This window comes from Chrysemys picta, chromosome 23 (assembly GCF_011386835.1).
Source record: "Chrysemys picta bellii isolate R12L10 chromosome 23, ASM1138683v2, whole genome shotgun sequence".
Classification (NCBI taxonomy): Eukaryota; Metazoa; Chordata; order Testudines; family Emydidae; genus Chrysemys; species Chrysemys picta.
The window spans coordinates 9,747,721-9,775,560 of NC_088813.1; the positions used below are offsets into that span (position 1 = coordinate 9,747,721).

Below are 27,840 nucleotides of genomic sequence, written 5' to 3' on the forward strand. Positions count from 1 at the left end.
CACACAGGGAAAGTTTTGGTGGGTGGGGCTCGGGGGCCCCACGTGAGCTGCAACTGGCCCAACTCGGGAACTGCCGCACTCCGGGCGGAAGCGGCCGTGCCCGGCTTTGTGCCCCGGCCGGGGGGATCCGCTGCACGGGGCCCCCACCCCACCAGCTCTGGGCCGGCGGGGGGGCCAGGCGCCAGCATGGCCGGGGAGAGCCGGCTGGCGGAGCGCGCGGGGAGCTACTGGCAGGACCCCCTGGCCATGGCCATCGCCCCCAGCAAGCCGCTGGCCGGGGCCCAGGCCCGCCGGGGCAGCAGCAGCCGAGGCCGGGCGCTGAGCGTGGTCTTCGTGCTCAACGAGGGCTCGGGCGAGTCGCTGCCCCTGCGCTGCCTGCGGGACGCCTGCCGGGAGGTGCGGGCGGAGCTGCAGACCGTCCCCTTCGGCACCCTGGCGCTGGGCGAGCCCGGCTCCATGGACCGCTTCTACAACGCCGGTGAGATGAGCTGCGCCCGGCCTCAGCCCAAGGGGCTTCGGGCGCGGGCGAAACAGGACGAGCAAGTCGGGCGGCTTCCCGGCGGGGAGGGATTCGGGGAGGAGGCTGCAGCATTCATCAACCCCCCCCCCCCCCAATCTGGGGCAGGGGGGGTCACTTCCCATTTCTGTTTCTGAGCCCCCAGCCTGGGAGCTGCTGCACCCCCAGGGCTGTCAGGGGTGGGGGCGAGGGAGGGGAGAGAGCAGGGCTGCTTCTGGGCATGCCCCCCGCCCCACAGCCAGCTGCTGGCAGATGAAATGGGCCTTCTCCTTCCTTGAAATCATCCAGCCCCTGGAGCCTGTCATCAGCTGGGGGGGTTGTACACCACTGACCTCTACCAGGTGGAGTGGGAACTGCTCATCTGTGTGTCATAGCCCCCCTATTATCTCCCTGTGGAGATTCTTCTTTAGCTCACATGGCCGGAGCCTGGCCTTCCGGAACAGAGAGCTCCGAGCTCCATCCCAAGCGTTGCTATGAAGTCCCTCGATAGTGATCGATTCTGTGTAATATTTAGCACCTTCCATTGCTAACGCCCACAAACAGCCTTGCACAGGGGCGCTGGGACAGTTTTTGTAGTGGAGTGGGGGTGCTGAGAGCCATTGAACCCAACTGTATACGATAGAAACCACTTCAAGCCAGGGGTCGCGGCAGTGCCCCCGGCACCCCCTACTTCCAGCACCTATGATCTTGCGCTATTAAAATGAGGTTTGTCTCTATTCTGTTACCCTCATTTAACAGGTGTTTGAATGTTTGCAGAGAGGCTAAGTGACTTGTCCAAGGAGAGATCAGTGAGCAAAGGTGTGTGAGCAGCGGGATTAGAACCCAGCTCACCTGACTCCCTGTGCTGTGCTCTAAGCACCAGACCATCCTGCCTCTGTTTCCTCCTCTTTATTGACCTGGTTACTGTTTCCCTGCCATCTTGGGGGAAGAATGGCAAACCCTCATTGCTTTATTACACAGATCCCGGCAGCTCCGATTGGTCTCTGCTCAGTTAGCATTGCGGGATGGTGCTGCCTGAAAGCAGACAAGAAAATATCCCTTCCTAACTCACAGTCCAGGAGAGAGTGTGTGTGTGTGAGTGAATTTAGTGGTGGGGTGACCAGATGTCCCAATTTTATAGGGACAGTCCCGATTTTTGGCTCTCTTTCTTATATAGGCTCCTATTATCCCCCCCACCCCCGTCCCGATTTTTCACACTCGCAGTCTGGTCACCCTATTTAGTGGCGATGAAAGCTACCAGGAGAGATGCAACATAAACACTGGCAGTGCCAACTACCCCGATCCTGACCAGGCACGGGATGTCCCACTCGGTGTCCGAGGGCTTCCAGTCTCAATGGATAGAGCCCCGCAAATCCGCACATGTCCACAGACCCCGTGTGCGGATCGGATGCGGATACCAAATTTTGTATGCGCGCAGGGCTCTGTCAATGGACTAATCGTTCCCTGGCCACTCTGCTGCGGCTACTGGGTGTGCCACTTTCTCTGGACTGCGGATTTTGCTCTGGTGTTTATTTTCACACGTCGGAGAAGCGGCTGGAGCATCTCCCTTCCCTGGCAATTTTTCAGTCAAGAGGGGCTGTTTTTCTAAAGGAGATTTTCCAGATCGACCAGGAGCCAATTCAGGGAAGTTCTCTGGCCTGTTATGCAGGTGGTCAGACTGGGTGTCCCTTCTGGCTTTATAATCGATGAATGTCTTTTAAATCTGCTATGGGGGGAGGCGGTTTTATCCCAGCCTACTAGACTCCTCACCACAGGGGTGGCGAGCTCTGTGTACGCCCTTTGAGGACAAATCAGACGTGAGAGCCTGGCCCTTTAAGAAGGGCTCCGGGGTCAGAAGCTACTGGAGCAGAAGGATGTCAAACGATGTGGAAATAACTTGTGCAGTGTGGTCACTGACTTCCCGTCGGTCTGGGGTTTCCTCACCCGACATCTGTGATGCTCCCGATTCCTCTGGAGCAGAGGAGGGACCTCAGCCACCCGCATCCCGTGGCCGGGGGGAGTGGTGGCTTGGATTTGTGCCCTTGGCAGTGGGTTGGGGGAAAAGATTCCTCCCCTCCCCCTAGGAGAGGGTAGGCGGGGGGGATGTTCTCTGCTTAATGTGATTTATTCTATCTGAATGGTCCCATCTCACCTTCAGCCTCTGTCGCCTCTATTCTGGCTTCAACGCAGGCAGCCGGGCTTGGGGGAGGAAACGCTGTTTTATCGATAATGCCAGGAGGTTGGCTGGCAGCCTTGTGTGACAAAGAGATCCCAAGGTCAGAGTCTGGCTAACCCACGGGCAATGCTCCTGGCTGGGTGAATGAGTCGGTTGTTCTGGCGTGTGCCCTCCAGCACCACGCTGCTGGCCAGAGTCACTAACTGGAGCGGGCACAGGGACAGGGGACTCAGGAGTCCTGGGTTCTGTCCCCGGCTCTGCTACTGACCTTGGATAAACCATGCCGGGGCCTGGCTTTTCAAGAGCTGCTGAGCACTTGTGACTCTGCTTGACGTCAACAGGAAGTGGGGGTCCTTGGCACCTCAGGAAATGGGGCCCTTAACGTCTCCCTGCCTCAGTTTCCCCTAGTGGTGCTATAATACAGCTGGACCTCAACATGTGGGCAGGTTGCGAGGGTTGAAGTGCTGCTGTTTTTTGTTACCCCTCTGATGGTGAAGCGCAAAGTGGGTTGTTGCATGGTCACTGGGGGTGCCTCACAGTATCTGCGATATTCGCACCCGGTTCTGTTCTAGCTGCGGGTCTGGGGAGGCGTCTGGCTTTTCCTGGCCCACTGAAACAGTCTGTAAAACCTGCCTGCGCGTATGTGTTGCAATGATCAGCCCACCTGGCTACCCCAGGGGAGATGGGGCTGGGCCTTTCATAGAATCTCAGGGTTGGAAGGGACCTCAGGAGGTATCTAGTCCAACCCCCTGCTCAAAGCAGGGCCAATCCCCAAACAGATTTTTACCCCAGTTCCCTAAATGGTCCCCTCAAGGATTGAACTCACAACCCTGGGTTTAGCAGGCCAATGCTCAAACCACTGAGCTATCCCTCCCCCCCTGCGTGGGGTTCGGTGCCCTCTGTCCGCTATCGCTCCGCTCTCCTGGAGGGAGTGTGAGATGGACGGAGAGATGAAGCAGTGACACTGCGGCCTGCAGGAGCCCTTGGCTGGGAATGCATCCTCCTTCCTGTGCTGAGTAATTGGGCCTGGTGGTTTATGTGCAGTAGCCAGGACAGGCAATGGGATTTGCAGGGCTCCATGTTGCAGAGCATGGAGGAGAGCAGTGGAGCTGCACTGAGCGGTCTCTGGCCAGGAGAGGTAGTGATCGGGCTCAGGGGAGGGGATTGAGGGAGAGGAAAGGCCGTGAGCGATGTAGGCTGGTGTCTCATGGTCCCTTGTTCCTTCCCCGCAGATGTGGCCGTGGTGGAAGTGAGCAACTCCTTGTGCCAGCCCTCGCTCTTCTACCACCTCGGGGTGCGGGAGAGCTTCAGCATGACCAACAACGTCCTCCTGTGCTGCCACACCGACCTGCCGGACCTGCAGGCCCTCAAGGTGGGTGGGGCGGTGCCCCTCTGTCCCGCAAGCCGCGTCCGAGCTCTTAGCCACCGCGTGTGCGAGAAATGCCCACGTTAGCCGGGAAATGTCTACGTGGGAGATGGAAGCGTTAGAGAGGTAAAATCAGGTGGTTAGAGCAGCGGACTGGGAGCCAGGATGCCTGGGTTTGGCCTCTGCTTGGCCCCCTCATGTTGCCTCTCTGTGCCTCAATTTCCCCACTTGTAAGTCCGGAAGGGCAATACTTCCCTCCCTCAGAGGGCCGAGGTCTTGAGACAGGAAGCGCTAGATGAATGCAGCTCCCCTAGTCCTTTGCAAAAGCTGCGTGGGCTACTTTGACTGTGAGCTCTCTGCTGAGCCCTCGGCACTCACCAGCAACTTGGACTCAGCGGGATTCTCGGCTGGGAGCTGGCGGGGTAGCAGAATAGGAGGAGGCTGCAGACCCCTTGCAACGTGGCGTTATCCCTCCTCATCGTCCATCTCCTGTGAGAATGAAACGCCTGGGCCTAGAATGTGACATGAGGAAACTGGCAAGAGCAACCTCAGCTGATCCAAACACTGGACTTTTTGAACTTGCTGCTTATTACTTGTATTCCGGTAACACCTAGAAGCTCTAACTGAGATCGGGGCCCTATTGTGCTGGGCACAGTACAGGAGCATAGGATACAGTCCCTGCCCCACCGAGCTGACCGTCCAAACAGACCACACCCAGGGTGGCGGAGAGAGAGTATTTTCCTTTTTTTTTTTTTGTACAGGAGGCCTACAGAGACAAAGTGACTTGCCCAAGGTTCACCTGGGGAGTCAGTAGCAGAGCTGGGAACTGATTGCAGATCTCCCGGGGCCCAGTTTGGTGCCTTAGCCCCAAGCCCATCCTTCCTCTCCTGGGTTAAAATGAAGCCTGTACAAAAAGCACCGTTCTGAACCGGAACTGACCAGCTAATCTAAATGGCAGCAAAACGAATGGGATTTTGAACAAAGATTATCCGGATCCTGGGGCTCGAAGCATTTTGTTTCTGGTCATTGGTCAAGCGCTTAGGAAAGCTTACTGGCTCTGAATGCATCTGTTCTGAGCCACTCCAGCGCATCTAGCCCTCGTGGGCTGTTGGGAATCTTAAAATCCCCGTCTGTCCGATTACCCTTATGCTTTGTTTCCAGCATGGAATCCGCTGTCGCAATCTCAAGAACCATTAGACTGGAGCGCTTTCCGCTGCCCCAAGCCCCGAAGCCTGGCCTTTCCCTGGGATAAAGCCCCCATCTCTAACCCTAGCAGTGGGGGAGATCTGCTGCAGCAGTCACCTGACTATAGAAACCGGGTGCAAGACAGCAATCGGCATGATGTGATTTTGAGCGTCTCTAGCGTATGGGGACCTCTCAGAGATAGTCACGAATCCTCTGTCCTGGGAATAAACGATTAACAGTGCGGGAGGGACAGGCCAAGCCGCCCCTGCTTCAAATCAGATGCATCTGTTCTGAGAGTCTCTTTTTGTGTCACTTTCACCCTATCACCTTTCAGTACCTCGGCCCAGTGCTGGCAACTAGCCCCGCTGCTTTGGGAAAAATTGGACCTGAAATGTCAGCTCAGAAGAGCCCCACGTGTTCCCATGCCCTCCCCTCCGTAGGCAGTACTGACCCAAGCGCTGTATTTCGGGTGCGGTTCTGACCCACGCAGGGATGAAAGGGCACTCCAGTGCTAGGCCACGGAGGGGGGGGAAGCATACAGCAAATGGGTGATCTGCTGCTAGGCTGTAAAATACAGACTGCCTCCTTTCCAGGCCCTCCACCCAGTGACCCTGAGCCAGCAAAATGTTAAAGGTCTTGTTTTTCCCAGTAATGAAATGATCCCTACTAACGACCTATTCTGCAAACGCCCTCTGCTTCCAAAGTTGGTGCTGCACTCGTCCAGGGAGAAGGTTCAAACCCAGCCAGATCCCAACAGAAATAGATGCGTTTTTCCATTCCCCTGATCTCTGTTGCAGTTTGGATGTTGGCGAGAGAGAACTGAGCCCGAGTGCTGGGCCCTAGTGAATTTCTCTGTCTCCGTGTGTCCTCCTGCTGCTCATCGCCATGGCGTCTCACCACCTACCATGTAAAATAGATTCCCAAATTGGCTCGTTTCAGTGGCTAACATGCTCCGTGTCAGTTGATGGACAGCTAAATACCCACCCTCTCTCTCTCTCTCTCTCTCTAGGAGGATATCAGCCAGAAGAACTCAGTAAGTGTAATTTACATTCTGTGAAACAATTTTTTTTTTTTTACCTTGTCTGTTTATGCTCATTTCTTCTCTCACACATACCCCCCTCAATCCTCACCTCTAGCCGCCTCCCTGTTGTTCCAGTCCTGGCATTTTGCAAACAGCTCTGTCAATGCAGCTTAGTGCTGGTTCATGTGCTGCCCCCCGCCCCCACCACCCACCTCCTGTTCCGCATGAGCAGAAACAGGCTGGGAAGGATAGAGATCCCCCCAGCCCCCCACGTCCCAGACTCAGGAGCAGGGAGCTGATCACGTGGGACGTGCCCAGCTGAATCTTACAGCAGGTCCCTGCTCTCTGCACCTGGTTTGCTGTCAGGCAGAGATGGCGGGGCGGGGGGGGGGCTAATGATGGCTGAAGCCCCCAAACGTGTTTCTGCCTGTGACCTAAAGCCCAGGTTCAGCTGCTCCTCGGTCTCCCCAGCCTGATGATTGCACCCCCTGGAAGACACGAGCTTAGCTTGGGAAAGCGAGGCTGCAGCTTTCTGGCTGCGCGAGGTGGGCTCAGGCTTCTGCTGGGGTGTGGACACCTTCGTTCACCACCACCTGCCTCTGGTCAGATGCCCAAACTCCCCTTGGCCTGAGAGCTACGGATTACCCACCCCCGCACCTGGGCCTGGCAGTCCCCTGGCCCCAAGGAACCTGCTTGGAGAGGGCCTGAGGTAGGAAGCCTTTCATGTCTCTCGCCTGCTCGGGGAAGTGGTTTCAAGCTGTCTGCTGTCAGGTGGCAACAACTAGTGAGCGGCCTTATCGCTTTTCAATGGGGTGTTAACTCTGGAGCTTAATAATGGCTATTTAAATGCCAAGGTTGTTTAAGTCTTTCACTGCTGATTGGAGAATGCAGCAAAGGAGCGGGACAGATTGTATTAAAAAGGCCTGTGCGGGCTGTATGGTACGTGACGTCATATTTCGGCCGCCCAAGTGGGCGGGGTTTGGCTGGAGCTGGGGGAGAGTTCCACTCCTCTTCCTTTCCCTGCTGTCTGGAGGATGTTACATGGAACGAGTTGGTGGGTCTCAGCACCGCAGCGTCTCCGTCACAAACGCCACCGCCTATATGGGGACCACGTGGTATCCCTCGCTGGCCGTCTGGGCTGAGAGCCTAGGGAATGAACGGGCTGATGGGGGGGACACGGGGGAGAAGCCCAGCCCCCTGACTCGTGGCACCCCGTCTCTTCCTGGCAGGACTGCAGCGGCACTTACACCTTCATCCCCTACGTGGTGACGGCCCAGAACAAAGTCCTGTGCTGCGACGCCAGCACCATGAAGTGCCTGACCGAGCTCTTCCAGCCCAGCTTCAACGTGGAGGCCTTCTTCACCCCCCTGGCGGGGCGTCTCACCAAGCTGCTGGAGGGCACCCCCACCAGCTCCTGGTACCGCACCGCCCGGCCAAGCGCACTCGGGGGGGAGGCGGGGCTTTCAGCGAGGGCAGGGCCCGGCCCCTGGAAACCAGCTCCAGCCGAAACCTGGGGGGTTGAGTGGCAGTGAGCTTGAGAGGACAGGCTGGGGGGAGTCTTCCCTGGGCCCAGCTGGGGCTGGCACAAGCCTCTGGCTGGCACCTAGAGGCAGGGACATAAATGCAGCGCTGGGGAGTTAGAACCGGAGGGGGTGTGGGGTGGCACCCCCCAGCTCCGAGCATGGGGGCCCAAAGCAGATGAAAGGCAATGGAAAGACTCCTATTAACTTTAGCTGCCTTTGGCTCAGACCAGAGGTGGGCAAACTACGGCCCACGGGCCACATCTGGCCCGCGGGACCATCCTGTCCAGCCCCTGAGCTCCCGGTCAGGGAGGCTAGCTCCCGGCCCCTCCCCTACTGTCCCCCCTCCCCCACCGCCTCAGCGCACTGCACCGCCAGTGCTCTGGCCCGCTGCTCCTCCCGGGCAGCGCGGCGGTGTGGCTGGCTCTGGCATGGTAAGGCGGCGGGGAGTGGAGGGTCCCAGGGGGGCAGTCAGGGGACAGGGAGCAGGGGGCAGTTGGATGGGGTGGAGGTTCTGGGGGGGCAGTCAGGGGATGCAGAACAGGGGCGGGGGTTGGATAGGCATGGGAGTCCCGGGGGCCTGTCAGGGGGCGGTGGTGTGGATAGGGGGCGGGGCAGTCAGGGAGCGGGGGGGGGGTTGGATAGGGGTGGGGTTCCTGGGGGGCAGTTAGGGGCGGGGGTCTTGGGAGGGGGCGGTCAGAGGACAAGGAGCAGGGGGGTTGGATGGGTCGGGAGTTCTGAGGGGGGCAGTCAGGGGGCCGGAAGTGGGAGGGGACGGATAGGGGGTGGGGGCCATGCTGTTTGGGGAGGCACAGACTTCCCTACCCGGCCCTCCATACAGTTTAGCAACCCCAGTGTGGCCCTCAGGCCAAAAGGTTTGCTCACCCCTGGCTCAGACCCTACTCCCCCGGGCGAGGATCCCCCAACGTCCATCGCTGGTTTCGCTTTTATTCCAACTTGACCTGCCAGGGTAGCGCTGAGGTCAGCCCTGCACAAAGAGCCAGGAAAACTGCCCAGGCCGGCGCCTGCCCCTCCTCCAGGGCGCCTGGACCCCCGTCTGCCTGTGTGCAACTCTCAGCACATCGCTGCCATGGCAGGAACTAATGACAGAACGTGACTCTCCCCGGCAAGTGGAATTAATGGCCGAGCCCAGGGAGATTCGCTGGCCGGCCCAGGGGGTGACAGGAGTGCACGGCAGGGGGATTAGGGCGGTGCTGTGCCCCTGCATGGTCATTGGCAGCACCGATTTGAGCCTGCCACCGCTGGATCTTAAAGCAGCCGCCTGAGCTAAGAACCAGCTGTAGCAGGCTTATTGCCCACTGTATGTGGCCCAGCCACCACTGGGGGGGGGGCTCGAGTGCTGCCCTCAGCAGGTTGGTTCTGGCCAGGGAAGCACCTTTGGAGGTCCCAGGTTTGATTCCCGCAGCCGATGACCTGCCCAGGGCATGGTGTTACGAGGGATGGCCCGTGCAGGGAGCTGGGCTGGGTGGATGTGCAGCAGTGTGCCCTTGTTGCCAAGAAGGCTAATGGCATTTGGGGCTGTATAAGTGGGGTATTGCCAGCAGATCGAGGGACGTGATCGTTCCCCTCTATTCGGCATTGGTGAGGCCTCATTTGGGGTACTATGTCCAGTTTTGGGTCCCCCGCTACAAGAAGGATGTGGGAAAAATTGGAAAGAGTCCAGCGAAGGGCAACAAAAATGATTAGGAGTCTGGAGCACATGATTTATGAGGAGAGGCTGAGGAAACTGGGATTGTTTAGTCTGCAGAAGGGAAGAATGAGGGGGGATTTGATAGCTGCTTTCAACTGCCTGAAAGGGGGTTCCAAAGAGGATGGAGCTCGGCTGTTCTCAGTGGTACCAGATGACAGAACAAGGAGTAATGGTCTCAAGTTGCAGTGGGGAAGGTTTAGGTTGGATATTAGGAAACACTATTTCACTAGGAGGGTGGTGAAGCACTGGAATGGGTTACCTAGGGAGGTGGTGGAATCTCCTTCCTTAGAGGTTTTTAAGGTCAGGCTTGACAAAGCCCTGGCTGGGATGATTTAGTTGGGGATTGGTCCTGCTTTGAGCAGGGGGTTGGACTAGATACCTCCTGAGGTCCCTTCCAACCCTGAGATTCTATGATGAGCTTCCCCAGCCTGTGAAGTCCAAGGCCCTCGTCTCCCTCCATGAGAGCCGGGTTCTCTCAGCTCCCCAGCACTGTTCTCGGTGAGCGGCCCCATTGATTCCAATGGGAGCAGTGGCAGAGAACAAGGTTGCTCTCCAGAGCAATGCCCTGGCCGCTAGACGTCGTGGTGTTTCAATGCTCAGGCGTTTCCTTGGGCTCTCTGCGCCTTGGGAAGGTGCTGATCGGAGCAGGCACCGTACAAGTTCCAGACATGACCACGCCAAGGAAATATGTATTCTGCAAACCGGGCTTTTCCCTGCACTCCTCAGCCCCCTGCCCGTATGGGAGTGGCACAAGCTAGGGGCAAACCAATGGGCTGCAGCCACTTTAAGCTGCTTAAAGGCATTTTCTCTCTCCTTTTTCCGTCCTCCATCCACACTGCAAAAATAGAGGTTGGCAAACCTTTCAAGGCCGAGCCTCCCCGTAGTTCCCCAAGCGGGTGGCAAGCCCGTTTCCAGTTAAATAGCCTGAATTTCAGAGATTGGCTCCTACACATCTCACGCCCGTTGCAGGGTGTCAACATTTAAAGGCCAGTCACTCTAGTTTGCAGGAACAGGAAGGGCTGGTTCTGACCTGGCTCAGCGGGATTGATCCGGTCTCTAGCGCCGCTCCGCTGACCGCCCCAGCTGTGAGCCTTGCATCACCCTGTCTTCTTGCATCCTTTGTGGGGAGGAGGACGACCTATTTCTGGGGCTGGAGCTGCAGAACTGAACTGTGATGCAATGACTCAGGCATAGTGCAATTTCCTGCCTTTGGAGATGGGTCAGCCTCCGGAGATAGCAACAAGGGGCCCTTCGGCCTGCTGCTGCGGGATTCGCAGTCAGGGGAATGCAGGCTGGGGTGATGGGTGTAGTAGGAAAGGCCCAGGGCTGTGAGATGTTGCCGGGGGGGTGGGTGCTTCCAGGCGGGTGCAATCTGCCTCCCGGAGCCTGTGGGCTCTGCTAGACGTCAGCTGAGGGTGGAGGTATGGAGCACTCTCAGGGGAACCAGCGCGGGGCTCTGTGGGACGATGATGGCTACCGGAGAGGCTGGGGAACCAGGGGGCGGGGGAAGCCCTGCACTCACAGCTCGCTGTGAAGGCCTGGGGGGCCCCAGCGCTGGGCTGTGGGGTCTGCAGCTGTCTGAGCGCATGGGTCCCCACTGCGACCAGAGAGGGACTTGAAGGAAGTGAAACTAGGGGGGAAAGGGGCTTTGTGTCACCCCTCCCCCAGCTCCCCATCCCTCACGGCTCAGCCCCACCCTAGTCTGAGGTCCCCTTTCTGACCCCTTTTAGGCACTCCCAGGGCCGGGCCAGTTCCCTGACCCAGGACTGCACCAGGCAACGGGGCTTCCACCCTTTTCCAACTCCACCTTCCAGGAGACTTCGCTGCCAGGGGGAGACCTTCCTAGTCTGTTCTCCACAGCCCAGCTCAGCTCCATGTGTTGCTCGTTCCAGCCCCTTGGGCCTACCCCAGATGCGCCCTCCCTCTTGATGAGAGGTAGCGCCCTTCAGATACGTGGTCTCCCTTGTCCTCTACCTTGGTGGAGGGGCTGAGGGTTGAGTGGGCCATGGGAACTCGCCTCTCACATAGGATAGGTGGGACGTTGTCCTGCGGATAACTAGAGTCCTCAGACCCCAGGGCTGTCAAGCCGGCCCCTTCCACTACCACTGAGTGCCCCAGGGGGGTGTGGGTAATTGTCCAGGACAAAGGCTCCCTCCCCATCAAGCCTATGATCCAGCAGTGGGCTGCGCTGAGCTCCAAGCATGGTGGTTTTCCAGCGGCTATTTCCGGGAGACGATCCGCCGGGACATCCGCAAGGCCCGGGAGATGTACAGCGGGGAGCAGCTGAGCCGGGAGCTGGCCAACATCCAGCAGCGCTTGGACAGCGTGGAGCTCCTCAGCCTGGACATCGTCATGAACCTTCTCCTGTCCTATCGGGATGTGCAGGTGAGCCGCCCCCGGCCCGCGCCAGCAGGGCGGGTGGGACGATGGGTGAGGCGGGCGGTGGCTGGGTCCTCGGAAGGAAGCGTGGCCTTGGGAGCACCAGCCCAAGCTCACGGGAGATGGCTGCAGAGGTGGGGTCGTTGCCTGGGATGCCCAGGGGTAGGCCCTGGCTTGTGGCTTCCAGAGGAGGTTGCTGGCCCTGGGTCACAGACACGAGCATGTGCAGCGCTGGCCCACGGCTCTCCAAGGGGGAGCTGGTGGGGCTCGCCAGGGTCCCCGGATGCAGAGCCCCCATCCTTGGCCAGCGCGTGTGTCGCTGCAGCTGGCTGCCCAGCAGGCCTGGCTGTCACCAAGGCGGTGGGTGGCCATGCTGGAAGAAAGGTCTCCCGCAGGACACCGGGGTTCTGCAGGCTCCACTGCCTGTCCTGGCACAAGGGCCATTTCCTCGAGTGCACCACGACCTCCGGATGCGTGGCGCAGAAGGAGCTGCGATCCTGAGTGGCGTGGTTTGCCCGCCCCACTGCCGAGCCCCCTGTGTTGCGTCAGGCCCGGCCTATCCCCCCCCCCCGGGACCTCCTCTGCCTGACCCCCGGCTTCCTCGGCAGGACTACGACGCCATCATCAGGCTGGTGGAGACACTGCAGGCCCTGCCCACCTGCGACGTGGCCGAACAGCACAACATCCGCTTCCAGTACACCTTCGCCCTCGAAAGGTGAGACGCTTCCTTGGGCAGGCGCAGACCCCGCTCCCAGCCCCACGGGGTGCCGAGCGCCCTCTGCTGCCAGTGGAGCCGGTGGGCACCCGTCGCGCTGGGCCGGGTGCTCGGCAGGGGAAGGACGGGGTGTCCTGCGTATGGACGCTGGTGCTGGGCTGAGAGGATCGAAACCTGAAATGCTCCCTCCACCGGGCAGCATCCGAGCAAGCTTCCGCCAGGCTGCCCCTGCCCAGTCTGGGGATAAGAGGGGAGATCAGTCCCCGGGGTCCATTCAGCCCTCGGCCTCTGCAGCGACAGAGCACAAAGAGGGCGTTATATCCCGCCGGGCTGAGAGCCATTGGCCTGGGGAGTGGAGCTTGGACCCCAGCTCTCTCTTTGATGCTCCTCTTTGGGGCGTTGGCTTGTTGTGTCTGGCGGTTGAGCACGCCCGTTATCTGGGCAGGCGGAACCAGCCCGGGGACCGGGAGAAGGCTCTCTCCGTGCTCCTGCCGGTGGTGGAGAGGCGAGAAGGGGCGGCGCCCGACCTGTACTGCATGTGTGGCCGCATTTACAAGGACATGTTCATCGGCTCCGGCTTCACGGACACAGAGAAAAGGGACCAGGCCTTTTACTGGTAAGATAGGGTTACCATACGTCCGGATTTTCCCGGACATGTCCGGCTTTTGGGGGCTCAAATCCCCGTCCGGGGGGAAATCCCCAAAAGCCGGGCATGTCCGGGAAAATCGGGAGGTCAGCCGGGCCGGCGGGGAGCCAGGTCAGCCGGGCCGGCGGGGAGCCGGGCCGGCGGGGAGCCGGGTCAGCCGGGCCGGCGGGGAGCCGGGCCGGCGGGGAGCCGGGTCAGCCGGGCCGGCGGGGAGCCGGGCCGGCGGGGCCCGCGGGGAGCCGGGCCGGCCGGGCCGGCGGGGAGCCGGGTCAGCGGGGCCAGGAGCCGGGGGGTGCGCCGGGCCACTGGGGGCCGGCAGTGCTGGGCGGGCCGGGGGTGGTCGGCCGGGGCCGGCACCCCAGGGCCCGAGCTGACCCAGGCTGGAAACACCGGGGGGCCAGCCTGGGCCACGCCTCCTCCCCCCACACCCCCCTTACCTGCTTCAGGCTTCCCGCGAATCAAATATTCGCGGGAAGCAGGGGAGGGGGCGGAGACTTTGGGGAGGGGGCGGGGTGTGGGCGGGGCTGGGGTGGGGCCGTGGGCCATGGAGTGTCCTCCAGTTGGAGGCACAAAATATGGTAACCCTAGGTAAGAGCCAGGGCGGGGGGGCTCTCTGGCGGGGATGGGGTGGGAGGCCCGTGCCAGGGAGACTGGGGTGGGCTCCTTGGGCCAGCGGGGTTTTGAGCACAGACACGGAGCATGTGCACTTGGCTGGGTGTGCAGCCACTCCTGAGCGTGTGCATGGGTCTATGGGCTTTGCTGAGTTCTGGACGTCTGGGTTCAGTTCCTGGAAGGGACAATGTAGAGGCAGATAAGCTGAGTTTATGGGGTGTTACGGAGGAGACCTTACAGGACATGGGAGAGAAGCCGGGACGGACAGCTCCCCCCCTCGCCCCGAATTCCAAGGGACCCCCTCAGTGACTCATCTGGCCACAGAGTGCAAGAGAGACAAACCCATAAAACCCACACACCTCATAGCCCTTCCTTGGGCCATCATCTGGAGCAAGTGGGTATTAGAGACACCCTCCCCTTTGGCACCTTGAGAGTCCTAGCTCCCCTGGCATTGGAATTAATGCCCCTTCCCTGCACTGCCATATATGGGTTGTTTGCTGCCCACCACCCCAGAGCTGGCTGCATTTCAGTGGTGCTGCCTGGGATCCGGCCGGGTGACTGTTTCGTCACTGGCATCTCTGCATGTTTGAACTCCCCAGGTACAGCAAAGCCTTTGACACGGAGCCGAGCCTCCACTCTGGGATTAACTCTGCCGTCCTGCTCATAGCAGCCGGGCACCAGTTCGAAACCTCCGTGCAGCTCCGGCAAATAGGTGAGTGGCTCTTCCCCTGCCGCCGTCGTGTGTGGGTAAAGCACCGTGGGCCTCCGGGGATTATAACAGGCTCTCCCGTAGTCCTGGCACGGCCTGGACGATGGCCCAAGGAAGGGCTATGAGGTGTGTGGGGTTTATGGGTTTGTCTCTCTTGCACTCTGTGGCCAGATGAGTCACTGAGGGGGTCCCTTGGAATTCGGGGGGAAGGGGGGAGCTGTCCGTCCTGGCTTCTCTCCCATGTCTTGTGCAGTTCAAGCGGCAAGGGAAGGGGAAGCTTCATCTGCTAGAGACTGGGGGACGTTCTTTGGTTTGGGGTGGGCGTGTAGCGAGAGCAGGGGGTACGGCTGGGGGCGCTGAGCCATGGGGGGTGGGGGGGGAGAGCGTGGAGTGGGCGGGGCTGGGCTGAAGGGAGCAGGTGAAGCGTGGGGGTGAGCCGAGGGGACGGGGGAAGGCAGAATGGGGCAGGGCGGTGGCTGGGCGGGCCTGCCCTGCCCGGGCGTGTCTCCGCCCTGCCCTCAGCGGTGAAGAGGAAACTTCCCCCCCAACCCCCCCCTCAGGCGTCAAGCTGAGCTGTCTGCTGAGCAATAAGGGCAGCGTGGAAAAGATGCAGTATTACTGGGACGTGGGCTTCTACCTGGGCGCCTGGATCCTGGCCAACGACGTGGGCAAAGTCATCCGGGCCTCGGAGAAGCTCTACAAACTCAATGCCCCCGTCTGGTAGGTGGCAGAAATGCCAGCCCCTCCCCAGAGCCTATGGGGGACCCCCAAACAGCAGCACCCTGCCTGTGCCTCCGGGAGGGGAGCTCTGCCAGGGGAGGGCAGATCGGCATTTGACTCAGCTTGGCCAGCTTCGGGGGCCAGGGTCTCCTCTAGCGGCCCCTTGCGTGGGAGGTTTCCCGCAGGGGAATGAGGCAGCCCGTGGGGCTTTCCCAGTGAACCGCGGGGAGAACTTGTCCATCCTGGGCACGTGGGGGACGGCACGGGAGACCTGGCAGTACCCAGAAGCTGTTTCCGCGGGGGGGGTGTCCCTCCCTTCCGTCTCACCCTCTTCCCTGGCTGTCACTGCAGGTACCTGGCCTCCGTCATGGAGACCTTCCTCTTGTACAAACACTTCAAGACCTGCCCAGAGACCAAGACGCCCAAGCAGGAGCAGGCTGACTTCTGGATGGGCTTCCTGCTGGCGTCCTGCCAGCCCTTCGTCTCCACGGAGCGCTGCCCGGTGAGGAGCCTGCTGGTGCTCGGTGCGGCGGGTCGGCTCCGTGCGATGAGTCCAGTCCCGTCGCGCCGCTAGAGCTGCCTCCGGCCTGGCGCGTGCTGACAATAAGGGAGGGTGAGGGCAGAGTTAGCCCGGGTGATTGGCGCCCAGGTCGGAGCATGGGATGGGAGGGGTTTGTCGGTGGGTGGGGGTGGGGGCTAGGGTCCACACCCAAGGGAAAGCCAGGCCAGCTGTGTGGTGAAGACAGACCCGGCGGCTACTGCTGCCCCGTCGCCCTGGTAACAAACCAGACAGGTGTGCAGGAGCCGGGGGTGATGGTGGCAATCTGGCTTGTGGGTTTCAGTCACCAGTGCTGCTGTGTAGGGGTCGGAGCAGGCTCCTGGCAGCAGCGGGAGAGCAGAGCCTGGAGCCGGCCCTTTGCAGGTTAAAATGTGCTCCGGGCTGGGGGGGTGTATCAGGGAGGGATACTGGGGGCTCCAGGAGAGGAAGCAGGATCCTTAGGTGAAAGGAGAAGAATATCGGCATTCATTGGGGTCCTCACCCCCAGCCCCATCATGGGGTCCCCTGCCTCCAGCCCCTTGGGGATGCAATGAAAAGGGGCAAAGACCCCCCACACCAGCCTCTCTCTCCGCCTCCCTTCCAGGTGCTGATTCTGGAGCTGAACAAAGTCCTGCAGCCAGCCCAGCTGACGGTGTGCAATTGCGAGGCTGAAAAGTCGGTGACGGTGTGCCACATCTGCCCCCCGGAGGAGGTAGGGCGGCTCGGAGCCCAGGGAGCGAGCCCACCCCTTTGCTGCCCCTGATGGCGACGACTTTCTGGGCTCTCGTTGTTCACGCTGCGTGTTTTTTTGGGGTTTATTTTCCCCCTAGAGAGGGATCTCCAGCTGGACCTTTCCGGCTTCCTCCATCCGTGGAATCAGGTGAGGAGTTTAACTCTTCGGTTGCCCTTTGGGGTAGCCTCTCCGTCAGCCTCGGCGCTCCCTGGTTAGCCTGCGTCCACCCGGAAATCCTCTCTGCGTCCCCAGCAGAACCCTCCTCTCCCAGCACCCTCTTTGCACTGGGGAAATGTCCATCTTCGTTCCCATGCCCAGGGCTAGCTGGAAGCCGGGGGGAGGGGGGGGTAAGCCTGGCTCCCCCAGCTGAGTGCCTGGCCCTTAGTGGGTCCTGTAGTAGGTGTTGGCCTCCCTAGCTGCGTATGGCACAAGGAGCCAGAGAGGGACCTGCCTGTAGGCAGGAGGTGGGCAGCTGGGAAGGTCTTGTGCTGCCTGGCAGAGCAGACTCCAAGGGCCATGGCATAGCCGGTTCGTTCAGTGACCAGCCCCCTGCAAGGGTGGAGTGGGGGGCACGGAGCACGGCCGGCCCCGAACGCTCTGTGAGCGTCGCCCCAAGGGGGCTGGCGTGGCAGGGAGGAGCCTGTTAGCTGGAGTGCCAGCCCCAGAGCTCTGGATGTGCCCGCACCCCTCCCCGGCTCACCCCCAGGGCCTGCAGCCCCATTGCTCCTGCTGATGGTGCCGCCGGCCTGGTGCGGTGGCCCGTGCCAAGCCGCAAGGGCAGAGCAGCCCAGGAGCACACGGGAGCTGGGGGAGGTTTCTGGGGGGAGGCTCGGGTGGGAGCAGCCCCCCCCTCCCCCACCACACTCACTGTGGGGTGTGGGGGCCGGCCCCTCTCTCTCTCTCTCCAGCATCTCCAAGTGCGACGAGCGCTGCTGCTTCCTGTACGTGCTGCACACGGCCGAGGACTTCCAGCTGTACTTCCCCACCCAGCACCACTGCCAATGGTGAGCCGGGGGGAGGGGCAGGGCCCCCCAATGCCTCTGCCAATGGTGGGTTGAGGGCACTGGGGTGGGGGAGGGGCAGGGACCCCCAACGCTGCTACTGCTGGTGGGTCAGGGGTGCTGGTGATGGGGCAGGATGGGGAGGCAGAGGGACCCCCTAGCACCATGGCGCTGGTGAGCTGTGGGGACGGGATAAAGGATCTCTCCCCCGACCCAGAGCCCCTGCTGGGGGTGGGGGGGAGCAGCTGCCCTGGGCTGGGTTTGAGGGGTGAAGGGCCAGGCGGGGGAGGGAGCCGGAAGAGACTTCATCCCCATCCTGGCAGGTGGGGCCCAGGCTGTGTGGCTGCCCTAGGCCCTGCCCCACACATGGCATTGCTGCGTCTGCCCAGGGGTCCCGTGGTTCTGCCAGCCAGCAGGGTTGGCGCTCTGCCAGGGTGGGTCGCTGAGCCGGTGTGTGGTGGTGGGGAGGTTCTCCAGGGCCCGTTGCCCAGCCTGGGAGCCCCCAAAGGGGCCGGGCAGTGGGGCCACGCCCAGGCACGCTCTCCCTTCTCTGCCGGCAGGTTCTGCAAGCTGATTCACTCCTTCGTGGCCGAGCTGGCGGTGGGGGGCGAGGAGGCGGGTGACGGCCTGGACGAGGACCTGGAGGTGAGTGCCGGGGGCGGGCGCGGGCTCGCACTCGGAGCAGGCGTCTCTGGTGGATACTGGGGTGCAGCTCGCGGAGCTGGGGGTGCATGAGGGGCTTGGCAGGGGCAGCTAGCCCCAGGCACGCTGACCCTACTCTGGCCTGCGCAGTACGACTACGAATACACAGAGACGGGTGACAGGGTGATCCTGGGCAAGGGGACCTACGGGGTCGTCTACGCCGGGCGGGACCTCAGCAACCAGGTGCGCATCGCCATCAAGGAGATCCCGGAGCGGGACAGCAGGTAGGAGCCGCGGGGTGGGCGGGGAGGTGCTTCCTGTGGACCCCTCTGTCCTGTTTTGAGCTTCAGCCCAGACCAGTCAGAGCTGTCACCCTGAGTGCCCCGTAGCTCCCAGCCAGCAGACGAGCATGCCCTGCGTGTCGGTGTGTAAAGTCAAACCAGGGTATTGAATCCAGCTCCAGATCTCTGGGGCTCTTTGCCCCTCTTTTCTAGGCCGAGACCAGTGCCCCCACTGTGCGGAAAGGTGCCAGGGAGTCTGGTGGAGAAGGCTCCATGCTGGTCTCTCCCCCGCCGGCGCTTTCCGCGATACACACGGATCTGCCCCGGCATCCTCCTCTGTGTCAGCGAGTGGCCAATTGCAGCTGGATGGAGACGTCGGGAAGCAGCCTGCTTCCCCGTTCCCCAGCCGTGTCCGCTTCGAACACGTTTTAGTTCCGTGTTTCCTACCGTTGGGGGGTTACCATACACGCCCCACGCAAGAATATCAGAGATCAGGGTGTTATCGGTTTTCCGATGGCCCCTCACGCGACCCCCATTAGGTACCGATCTGACATTGGTGAGTTGGGGTATGGCCGAAACTCCCTGCCCCATACCAGTGACCCTCAGGCAATGGGTCCTGAGGAAAGTCAGGGTACCCAGCAGCATGGTGATCTGGGGCCGTGGGGGTGGGGGCACAGGAGGTAGATGAGTGTGACTTGGTGTGCAAGAGTCCCAGTGTGAGCGCACTAGTGTCAGGGTGGATGGGCACCTGCCTGGTCCTGGTTCTCACCTGCCTTTCCTGCCCCGCTGGGAGGGGATGGCCTTGCTGAGTGCGGGGCACTGCAGCCCCATTGCCCAGCCCCCTGGGAGGGAGCAGGCAGGCTTGGCCCTTTACCCTCACTGCCCCGGTTCCCGCCGTGTAGGTACTCGCAGCCCCTGCACGAGGAGATCGCCCTGCACAAGCGCCTGCGGCACCGGAACATCGTCCAGTACCTGGGCTCCATCAGCCAGGACGGCTTCATCAAGATCTTCATGGAGGAGGTGCCGGGAGGTAGGCGAGTGAGCGCCCGCTCCAGGCTGGAGATGCCGAGGAGAGAGGCGGCCAAACCTGGGGTCTCCTGCACAGAGCAGGGTGCCCCAGCCTGGGAACGTGCTGCCGCCCATCTGGCCTGTCGCAGACCCCATGTCCCAGGCTAGCTGTCTCCTGCCCTTGGCGGCCCTTGGCTCTAATGTGGCCTGGGGTCTTCTCGGGGGTTCCTAACAGCCTCGCATTGCTCCTGCCCTGCCCCATTCTGTGCCAGCCCTGGGCCTGGGGTGTGACACTGGGGCGGGGCCGGGCCGGGTTCCCCTGTGCTGGGGCGTGGGGACTCGGGGTGGGCACACGGGCTCAGTGGGGTTTCCATCTCCGTCCCCGTCCCCAGGGAGCCTCTCGTCCCTCCTGCGCTCCAAGTGGGGCCCCCTGAAGGACAACGAGCCCACCATCGTGTTCTACACCAAGCAGATCCTGGAGGGCCTGCGCTACCTGCACGACAACCAGATCGTCCACCGGGACATCAAGGTGAGGGCGTTGGCTGGCCCGTGCGAGTGCGGAGTGGGAGAAACGGCAGCTGACTAGGGCCCACCTAGCTCACGGGGCCCGGGGCCTTCCCCGGACTGGAGGGGAATGGTGGGCTAATCCAGGGACTCCGCCACCCTCAAGGCTGCTAGCCGGGCCCTGGGCTCCGTGCTGAGTCCCAGGATGGTTTCCAACACCTCAGCGGGCTGCTCCGGTCTCCGCAAAGCCGCCGGTGTCCCAAGCAGGGCCCCGGCCTGCCCCCCGCTCTGGGAGTTCCACGGCATCTGGTCTCACCGCCCCCTCCACCTCTTCTGGCCCCACAGATGGGGTGGATCCACCCTCAACCCCCAGAGCAGGACAGAGCGGGAGCGAGGGGCATTAGCGGATCTGGGGGAGGGGGGAGCACACCCTGTCTCTGAGCACTCGCCCCGGGAGGCTCTCCACAGATGTGACCGGTTCTGATTGGGGGGCGGCGTTTGACAGGGAGACAACGTCCTTATCAACACCTACAGCGGGGTGCTGAAGATCTCTGACTTCGGGACCTCCAAGAGGCTGGCTGGGATGAGCCCCTGCGCCGAGACCTTCACAGGTGAGGGGCTCTGGTGCAAGCCCCCCGCATTGGGTTACGGCATGCTGGGCTGTGGGAAGGGGCCATTTGCCATCTTTCCCCCCCCCAATGGGGGACACTGAGGCCCAGTGCCAAGCACAGGGGCATCCTCGGGACCAGGCAGGAGGGGAGGGAAGGGGTCCCCGGCTCATCTGGGTTTGGGAGGGGCTCGCTGTGTTGGGGGCTGGCTTCCCTCAGTTGCTCTGGTCTCTTTCCAGGCACCCTGCAGTATATGGCCCCGGAGATCATTGACCAGGGCCCCCGAGGCTACGGGAAGCCGGCCGATATCTGGTCCCTGGGCTGCACCATCATCGAGATGGCCACGGGCAACCCCCCGTTCTATGAGCTAGGCAGCCCGCAGGCCGCCATGTTCAAGGTGAGGACGGGGCTCGCTGGTACTGTCGGGAGGAGGGGGGGCGGGGCTGACTGCTCGAGCTCCTCTCTGAGTGTGGGGGCTGGCGGGGGAGGGTTATGGCTTCCCCCACTACAAAATGGGGGGGTGAGTCTCGCTGTTGCTCCCAGTGGACAAGTGGCCATGCCCCAGTCTGGCTGCCATAGCCACTGACCAGCCCCTTGTTGGCCTCCTCGGCAGAGACTAGGGCCTGACTGAGGCCCATTGGGTGACGTGGGGGAAACTGGTGCTGCCCGCACAGCGGGGTACCTGTGGGGGGGTGAGCCAAGGGGCAGTGCCCCTCTGGGCCCACTCCCTGCTAGGTGGGGACGGGGGGCCAGGGCTCTGTGATGGCCCCTCCCTCATCTCCCTCTCCAGGTGGGCATGTTCAAGATGCACCCCGAGGTGCCCGACTCCATGTCGGGGGCAGCCAAGGCCTTCATTCTCCGGTGCTTCGAGGTGGATCCGGATCAGCGGGCGCCCGCTGCAGCCCTGCTCCAGGAGCCCTTCCTGACAGCCCCCAGCAGGAAGAAAACCAGGAACCAGGCTGTGCCAGCATCGGAAGGAGGCACACTGGGGGCGGGTGAGCTAGGAGGCAGGAGAAGGATATTGGGGACAGGGGCAAGCCCTGGGTGGGGGGGCAGGAGGAGGAGATGGGAGGGAGCCCGGGGGGGCAGGAAGAGGCCTGAGGGCTTGCGGGGCGGGACATGGTATCTTACAGGTGGGCTGTGTTCCCTGGAGGAGCTGAAGTAACCGGCCCTGTCTCTCTGCAGCCAGCTCTCCTGCCCCTGCAGCAGAGGGGGCCAGCGAGGCCAGGAACCCCTCCTTGCCCTTCCAGGCCCCCAGGACAGCTGCCAAGGCAGACAGCAGCTTGCCAGCCCACATCTCCAGCGAGGTGACCCAGAGACGCAGCTACCAGGGGTATGGCTTCCCTTCGGGGGGAAGGAGGGGTAGGCTTGGGAGGAGGCTGAGAATCTCAGGCTGCGGGGGGGGGATAGGGCCACACACTGCACCCAGCAGCACAGCTGGACACTGCACCTCCAGCCGGATGGGTACGTTCCCCACTAGCGCCCCCAGCCACACCCTGGGTGTGGGGCAGCCCCATGCCCAACCATTTATCCCTGGCTGGGTTTCCTAACCCCTCCCACAGGGCGCACGGTCTCGGGGCGGTGGCTGTTGAAGGGGAGCCCCCTGCCTTAGGGGATCAAGCAGCCAGATGTGCCCAGGTTGCCCCCCAAGGCCTCCTCCAGCCCCTGCTACATGTAGGGCCGGACTCGACAGGGGGCAGCAGACTGGGTTTGTAGGGCAGGGATTGGGCGACACCTGGTGGTCAGCAGCTGTCACTGCAGCTGAGTTTTATGCGTCTTCACCTCCAGCTCCAGCGCCCACCGGGCGGATGGGGCAGGCGCGTGGGGAACGCAGACTCTGCTCTCCGGAGCGCCCCGCTCCCCGTGATGCGGGGGTATCAGGAGGGCTTGTCCCTGGTGTTCCCAGAGCCCGGTTTACTGGCTGACAGCCGCAAGCTGCTGCTGTGGCCGATGGCAGGGGCCTGGGGAGGGAGGTTGTTTTGGAGGGTTTTTTTTGTCCTGGGATTCTTGGTCCAGGGAGATTCGGATCGGATGACAGACCCCCCCAGCTGTCCCCCACGATTCAATGTCCCCCACGCTGGCCTGGGTGCCCCTCACTCCCCAGGAGGGGGATCTGCAGTGCACAGGGATGGATGCCCCAAGTCTCCTTGTCCCACCAGCCCGAAGGGCTTGCAGTGCTGTGGGGTGGCTCCCCCTGGAGCATGTGAATTCCTGCCGCCCCCCAGAACCGCTTGGCTGCCCGGGGCGGGTGTGTGGGGACTGACTGGGCTGCTCGTGTCTCCCCTCTTCCAACCCTCCCCTTTCGCTGCGAGCCCCAGCGCTCTGGGTGTCTGGAGGTGCATATCCCAGAGGGCTAGACGGGCAGCAGAGCCGGGTGCCCCAGGCAGCCCTGTAAGGGAGGCGTCCCTCCCATCCCAGGCTCCACAGTGGGTCAGTTGCAGTCCTGGATCCTCTCTTTAGCACAGGCCTGCCCCCCTGCAGTGCCCAAGCTTCACTGCATGTCCCTGCCCCCCCCCCCCAACTCCCGTCTCCCCAGGGCTGCCGGGGAGCCGGCTGGTTTGGATTGCAGCAGCTCCCCCGCCCCCGAGGAGAGCGGCGGCATGTTCCTGCTGAAGAAAGACAGCGAGCGCAGGGCCACCCTGCACCAGATCCTGACGGAGGAGCAGCCCAGCATCGTGGCCGCCTTGGAGGAGGCCCAGAGCCAGGTCAGTGCCGGCCCCTCGAAGGCTCGGCAGCCAGGCCCAACCCCTCCCCTGCACGAGGCAGACAGCACGCGGCTCCGACCCCTCTGCGGCAGGTCAGGGGCTAAACTCCCCGTGCCAGGCTGGGGGGCCGCTCATTCAGCCTGGCTCCAGGGGCGGGGGGTCTGCAGTCGCTTTATGGCCTTTGTCCTTTTCCTGGAGCCCGTCACGTACGACTTCCATCCACTCACTCGCTCTGGCGCGGGGTGCGTCTGAGACCCCTCCCGCTGCCAGCCCAGCCTCGCGTGGGAGCCCGTCTGCGCTCGCGCCCCCAGGCTGAGCCTTTCCCTTCCCCGTCCAGAGCTGGGACAGAGGGAGGCTGTCCTCGGAGCACATCGCCCAGCTGGTGTCCTGCCTCAAGAGCTACATCCGCTCCCCCAGCCGCCGGCAGCTCAGCCAGGACCTGCTGGGGCTCCAGGCCCCGCTGCAGGCGGAGGGCCTAAGCCTTCGCCACGTGCAGGTGCCACTCTTCAGCTTCCAGGACACGGTGAGTACTCAGCCCTTCCCAGGAGGCTGCTGGGCCGGGCCGGGCCACTTCTCCCTCCACACCTGGCCCGGGACCTTTAAAACTCAATTGCCCCAAGTACCGAGCACCCACTGCCTTTAACACCTCACCGGGCAGTCGCAGGAGCATGGTGGGTGTGGCCAGTGAACAAAGGGGGCGGGGCTTCTGTAATCCCAGGCCCGGTGGGGACCCCAGAGGGAGCTGGGGGGTCGCCCCTCGGGGCCTGCGGTGGACTCGGCGTGGCAAGGTCTCCGGGTGGCTCCAGTGGCGGCGCGGCCCATCCTCTCCCATCCCTGCAGGTGAAGCAGCTCCTACGGCAGCACCAGATCAAGCCGCACTGGATGTTCGCCCTGGATAACCTCATGGGCCAGGCCGTGCAGGCAGCTTTCACCATCCTCGTGACAGGTGCGTGGGCGGGCGGGTGGGGGGAGCTGTGTGGTGGCCCTGGCTCCGGTTCCGCTTGGCTCCAGCCCCAGGGGGAATCGGGGCCCGGCCGGGCGGCAGCTGGGTCCCTAGCGGAGCGGCAGTGGGTTTGCGGCTGGGGCAGGGGTCCCATTGGAGTGCTTTGGGGTGCTGCTAAGGTAACTTTTCATATTGGGACTGTATATAGAGACGGCAGCAGGAGGCCTCCGGCCAGGGCCTTGAGACCCAGCTCTCTCCATCCTATCAGCTGGCAGAACCCCTGGGCCCTGCCCGTGGAGTTCTGTGCCCGAGGCCGTCGGGCATGGCCCTCCCCAGCTCCTGCAGGGAGATTTCCCACCAGGAAGCACGGGGCGCCTGCCCGGGCCTAGAGTCGTGGGAGAACAGAGGCAGTCAGATGCTACCGCTAGTCCCACTGCTGCTCCCACCCCTGCCCGCTGCCCGTGGGGCTGCCCTGACCCTTCGGCTCCCAGTGCCCAGAGGCATCCCTAGGGCTCACGGCCTTCTGCCCACCGTCCCTACCCCAGGCCAGCCACCTCCCCGCTCACCTTCTTTCTCCCGCGCTTCCAGAACTCCGGGTGAAGCCGCCGCATCTCCTGGGCAAAGGGGGCAGCGAAGAGGAGGTGGAGGAAGATCCAGAGGTGCAGGGAGCGCCTCCTCCCCCGAGCCAGCCCAGCGGGGGGAGGGGCAGCGTGGAGACCCCAAGTTCTGGCGTTGGCAGCGGCACCAGCACCGAGCTGGGCTTCTGTACTGCCCCGGCGGACTCCCTGCCACTCCTGCTGCAGCTCAGCCGCCTCCGCGCGGAGACAGGCAGGTAGGAGCGCCCGGCTGCTCTCCCGCGTGGAGGGGAGCCTGGCCCGCAGCCAGCTGTTGGGCCCAAAGGGTCGGGAGGCGTGGTCTGTGCCAGCCTCTGCCCGCGGGAGGGGGCAGCACCCCACAGCCGCCCTCCTGGCCTGGATCCACACACCAGGGCGGTGCCACTCTCCCAGTCCAAGGGCATTAGGATCCACACTTGGGCTGGGCTCCCAGCTGTGGCTCTGACGTGCCCAGGCTGGGCGGGATGGAGGGCCGGGGAGTACAGTAGCAATCGCCCTCCCCCATCACACACACACACACACACACACACACACACACACACACACACACACACACACACACACACACACACACACACACACACACACACACACACACACACACACACACACACACACCTCGATTCCCAGCCCCTCTGCCTTGTCCCCCCGGCGCGCGTGGCAGGCTGCTGGACGCGTTGCTGGAGAAGGAGCGAGAGTGGCACAGGCAGCTGCAGAGGGTGCTCCAGGCCGCGGAGCAGGAGGCCAGGGCTCTGCAGGGATCCAAGCCCCTAGGTGAGCGATGCCAGGACTCGCCGGAGCTGGGCTGGGGGAGCTCTGTGGGGCTGCTGGGCGCAGTGCGGGAGGGGAAGCAATGGGAGATGGGCATGGCAGGGTGGAACACACCTTGGTCTCCCCCCAGCTGAACACATCGGGGCAGGGGCTGGGTCTCCCTCCAAGCCCCACGTTGGGGCTCATGTCTCCGGGGCGGCGAGGGGCTGGGTTTGTCTCCCCCGGGCCACACAGCTGGAGCCCAAAGACACGGGGAAGGCTGAGCTGCAGAGTCTGGGGGAGGCTGACCCAGGTCCGAACCCTTCTGTCTGCACAGCCTTGGCCGCGCACCCCCGGGAGCCCCGGCAGGGGGCGGTGGACACCCTCCTCGTTGACTGGTTACAGAGCCACGGAGCGGATGAGGATGCGACCACGACGGTACGTCCCCGGCGCTGTGCGAGCCAGGCCGAGGGGCCAGCGGCTTGGGGACAGCCCTGGGCCCCGCCACGACCCCAGCCTTAGCAGGGAGAGGGAGAGGCAGGCTCCAGTGGGACACCTCCTACTCCCTTTCCCCCAGGCCCTGGTGGGGTGGGGGCCGGGTGCCTGGGCATAAGGCAGCTGGGTCTGGGGCATCCCTCCCACACGCCCCGGCCCTCCAGCATTCCCTTCCCCATGGAGCCAGTGGGGTGGCCCCATCCCAGCTCTGGCTGCAGCGCCCCTCGCTGACCAGCTCCGCTACCTGCTTTCTCCCCCAGTTCCTGCAGCACGGCTTCACCCTGCCCGACCTGCTGACCTGCGCCACCCGCGACGACCTGCTCTACACCGGCATCAGGTAGGGTGACAGGAGGGGGAGCCAGGGCCAGTGCCCCTGCCCTCTTCCCCAGAGGGGCACTGCTGGCTGGGCCAAGAGGCCACGCCTAGGGCTTGTCCCTCCCAGCCCAGCCACAATGGCTGGGGGTCGGTGGAGCGAGTTGCTTTGGTGAACCATGAATCTGTCCTGGCAGCCTGAGCAGACTCTGCCCTGGGAGCGTTTCACTGCAACTCTGCCGGGGAAAGACCCTGCCCTGAGTGGGGCGTGAGGCCCACGGAGACCATCCCCCTGTGTGGCTCCCGTCCCATCCCCTGGGCACCAGCCAGAGGGCGAGGCATTGAGGCTGTTTGCAGCCGGTGCCAAGGGGGACAGGGGTGTGTCTCACTCGTCTCCGTCTCTCCCTGCCAGAGGGGGGCTGGTGTGCAGGCTATGGGGAGCCATCCAGGAGCACCGGAAATCCCTCGCCAAGCAGGCGCAGCGGGAAGCCGAGTGAGAGACGGGGCAGCCGCAGCCTCCCCTGCGGCATCGGCCTCCCTGTGCCGTAACGAGCGCCCGCACTCAGCCAGAGCTGACCGCCGCCTCGCCGCCTTCACGCCCTGCCAACCAGCCACGCCGCCTCTGCCCTCGAGCTGGCAGGTGGCTCCTACCATCGCTCTGCTGGGCACCATGGCCCAGAGCAGCCTCACGCCCACTGCCCTGCTTGACCCTGGGTCCCAGAGGCGTAGCGAGCGCCCTCCATACCCTCCGACCGGAGGGGGCCCTGCAAGGAAGGGGGCCCCTAAAAGTGGCAAAATAAATACCGCATTCCAGTTTCTGCATTGGAAGGGGCCCCCCTCGGACATATGTTCGGAGGGGGCCACGTTCTTTGTTGCTACGGCCCTGCTGGGCCCGCATCTCGTAGCAAGGGGGAGAGCGGGGCCATTTGCTGAGGGACGGCTGCCGCCCTGCCCATCGCGCCCATGTGACCCCCCCAGCGCTGGCTGGCGAAGGAGGTGCCCACGCTGCTGCCTTGGCAGGAGAGAGAGGAGGCTGCTGCAGCAGGACAGTGGGGCTTTGCTGGTGAAACTAAGGGGACCGCAGGGGCCTCGGCCTCCCCCCACCGTGACTGTAAACTCCAGCAATAAACAGCCTCCCAGCTGTGCCCCCGGCTCCCTCCTCATTTGGGCAGAATGGGGGGAGGGGGCAGCACCTGTCAGCACCTGGGTGGCGGCGGGGCACGCTGTGGGCCCGGCAGCTTCTTGGAGCCCTGTCCCAGCTCAGCCCAGGCTGGCATCCCTCCTCCATCCCCAAGGAGGCAGCGCCCCCCTCGGGCTGTCTGAATCCTGCTCCCCCACCCGCCAGCAGCCCCCTACCCCCCTCTTGCCCTGCACTGGGGGTGGGGGGGCAGAAGGTGACAATGAGCCCATCCCGGCCCGCTCACGCCAGCAGCAGCCAAAAGCACCAGCC

The 27,840-nt window shown here is 63.0% G+C and overlaps 1 protein-coding gene across 4 annotated transcripts; it reads left to right on the forward strand.

Annotated features, from left to right (window-relative positions):
• MAP3K6 (mitogen-activated protein kinase kinase kinase 6) lies at nucleotides 1–27,535 on the forward strand. 4 transcript variants are annotated; one of them, XM_065577199.1, is made up of 29 exons: nucleotides 1–478; nucleotides 3,905–4,044; nucleotides 6,233–6,256; nucleotides 7,474–7,661; nucleotides 11,692–11,860; nucleotides 12,463–12,569; nucleotides 13,015–13,185; nucleotides 14,427–14,539; nucleotides 15,097–15,256; nucleotides 15,608–15,758; nucleotides 16,399–16,506; nucleotides 16,625–16,674; nucleotides 17,436–17,531; nucleotides 18,089–18,173; nucleotides 18,321–18,454; nucleotides 19,354–19,481; nucleotides 19,852–19,988; nucleotides 20,469–20,574; nucleotides 20,811–20,968; nucleotides 21,362–21,566; nucleotides 21,757–21,904; nucleotides 23,108–23,276; nucleotides 23,614–23,799; nucleotides 24,117–24,222; nucleotides 24,808–25,051; nucleotides 25,498–25,607; nucleotides 25,921–26,021; nucleotides 26,339–26,415; nucleotides 26,803–27,535. In XM_065577199.1, exons 1-29 carry the CDS (start codon nucleotides 187–189, stop codon nucleotides 26,885–26,887), a joined length of 3,948 nt encoding a protein of 1,315 aa, XP_065433271.1. In that variant the 5' UTR covers nucleotides 1–186; the 3' UTR covers nucleotides 26,888–27,535. The 4 variants fall into 4 exon arrangements, with proteins under 4 accessions (XP_065433271.1, XP_065433272.1, XP_065433273.1 ...); XM_065577200.1 differs by lacking the exon at nucleotides 1–478 and adding an exon at nucleotides 2,752–2,772; XM_065577201.1 differs by lacking the exons at nucleotides 1–478; nucleotides 3,905–4,044 and adding an exon at nucleotides 4,871–6,130.
• The last annotated feature ends 305 nt before the right edge of the window (nucleotides 27,536–27,840 follow it).

Bases quoted from the DNA above. Each gene is read 5' to 3' on its own strand.
- MAP3K6 (XM_065577199.1), top strand. From the start codon at position 187: ATGGCCGGGGAGAGCCGGCTGGCGGAGCGCGCGGGGAGCTACTGGCAG. The intron at 24,223-24,807 runs GTGCGTGGGCGG...CCGCGCTTCCAG, and splicing joins TTTCACCATCCTCGTGACAG to AACTCCGGGTGAAGCCGCCG. The intron at 25,608-25,920 runs GTGAGCGATGCC...CTGTCTGCACAG, and splicing joins GCAGGGATCCAAGCCCCTAG to CCTTGGCCGCGCACCCCCGG.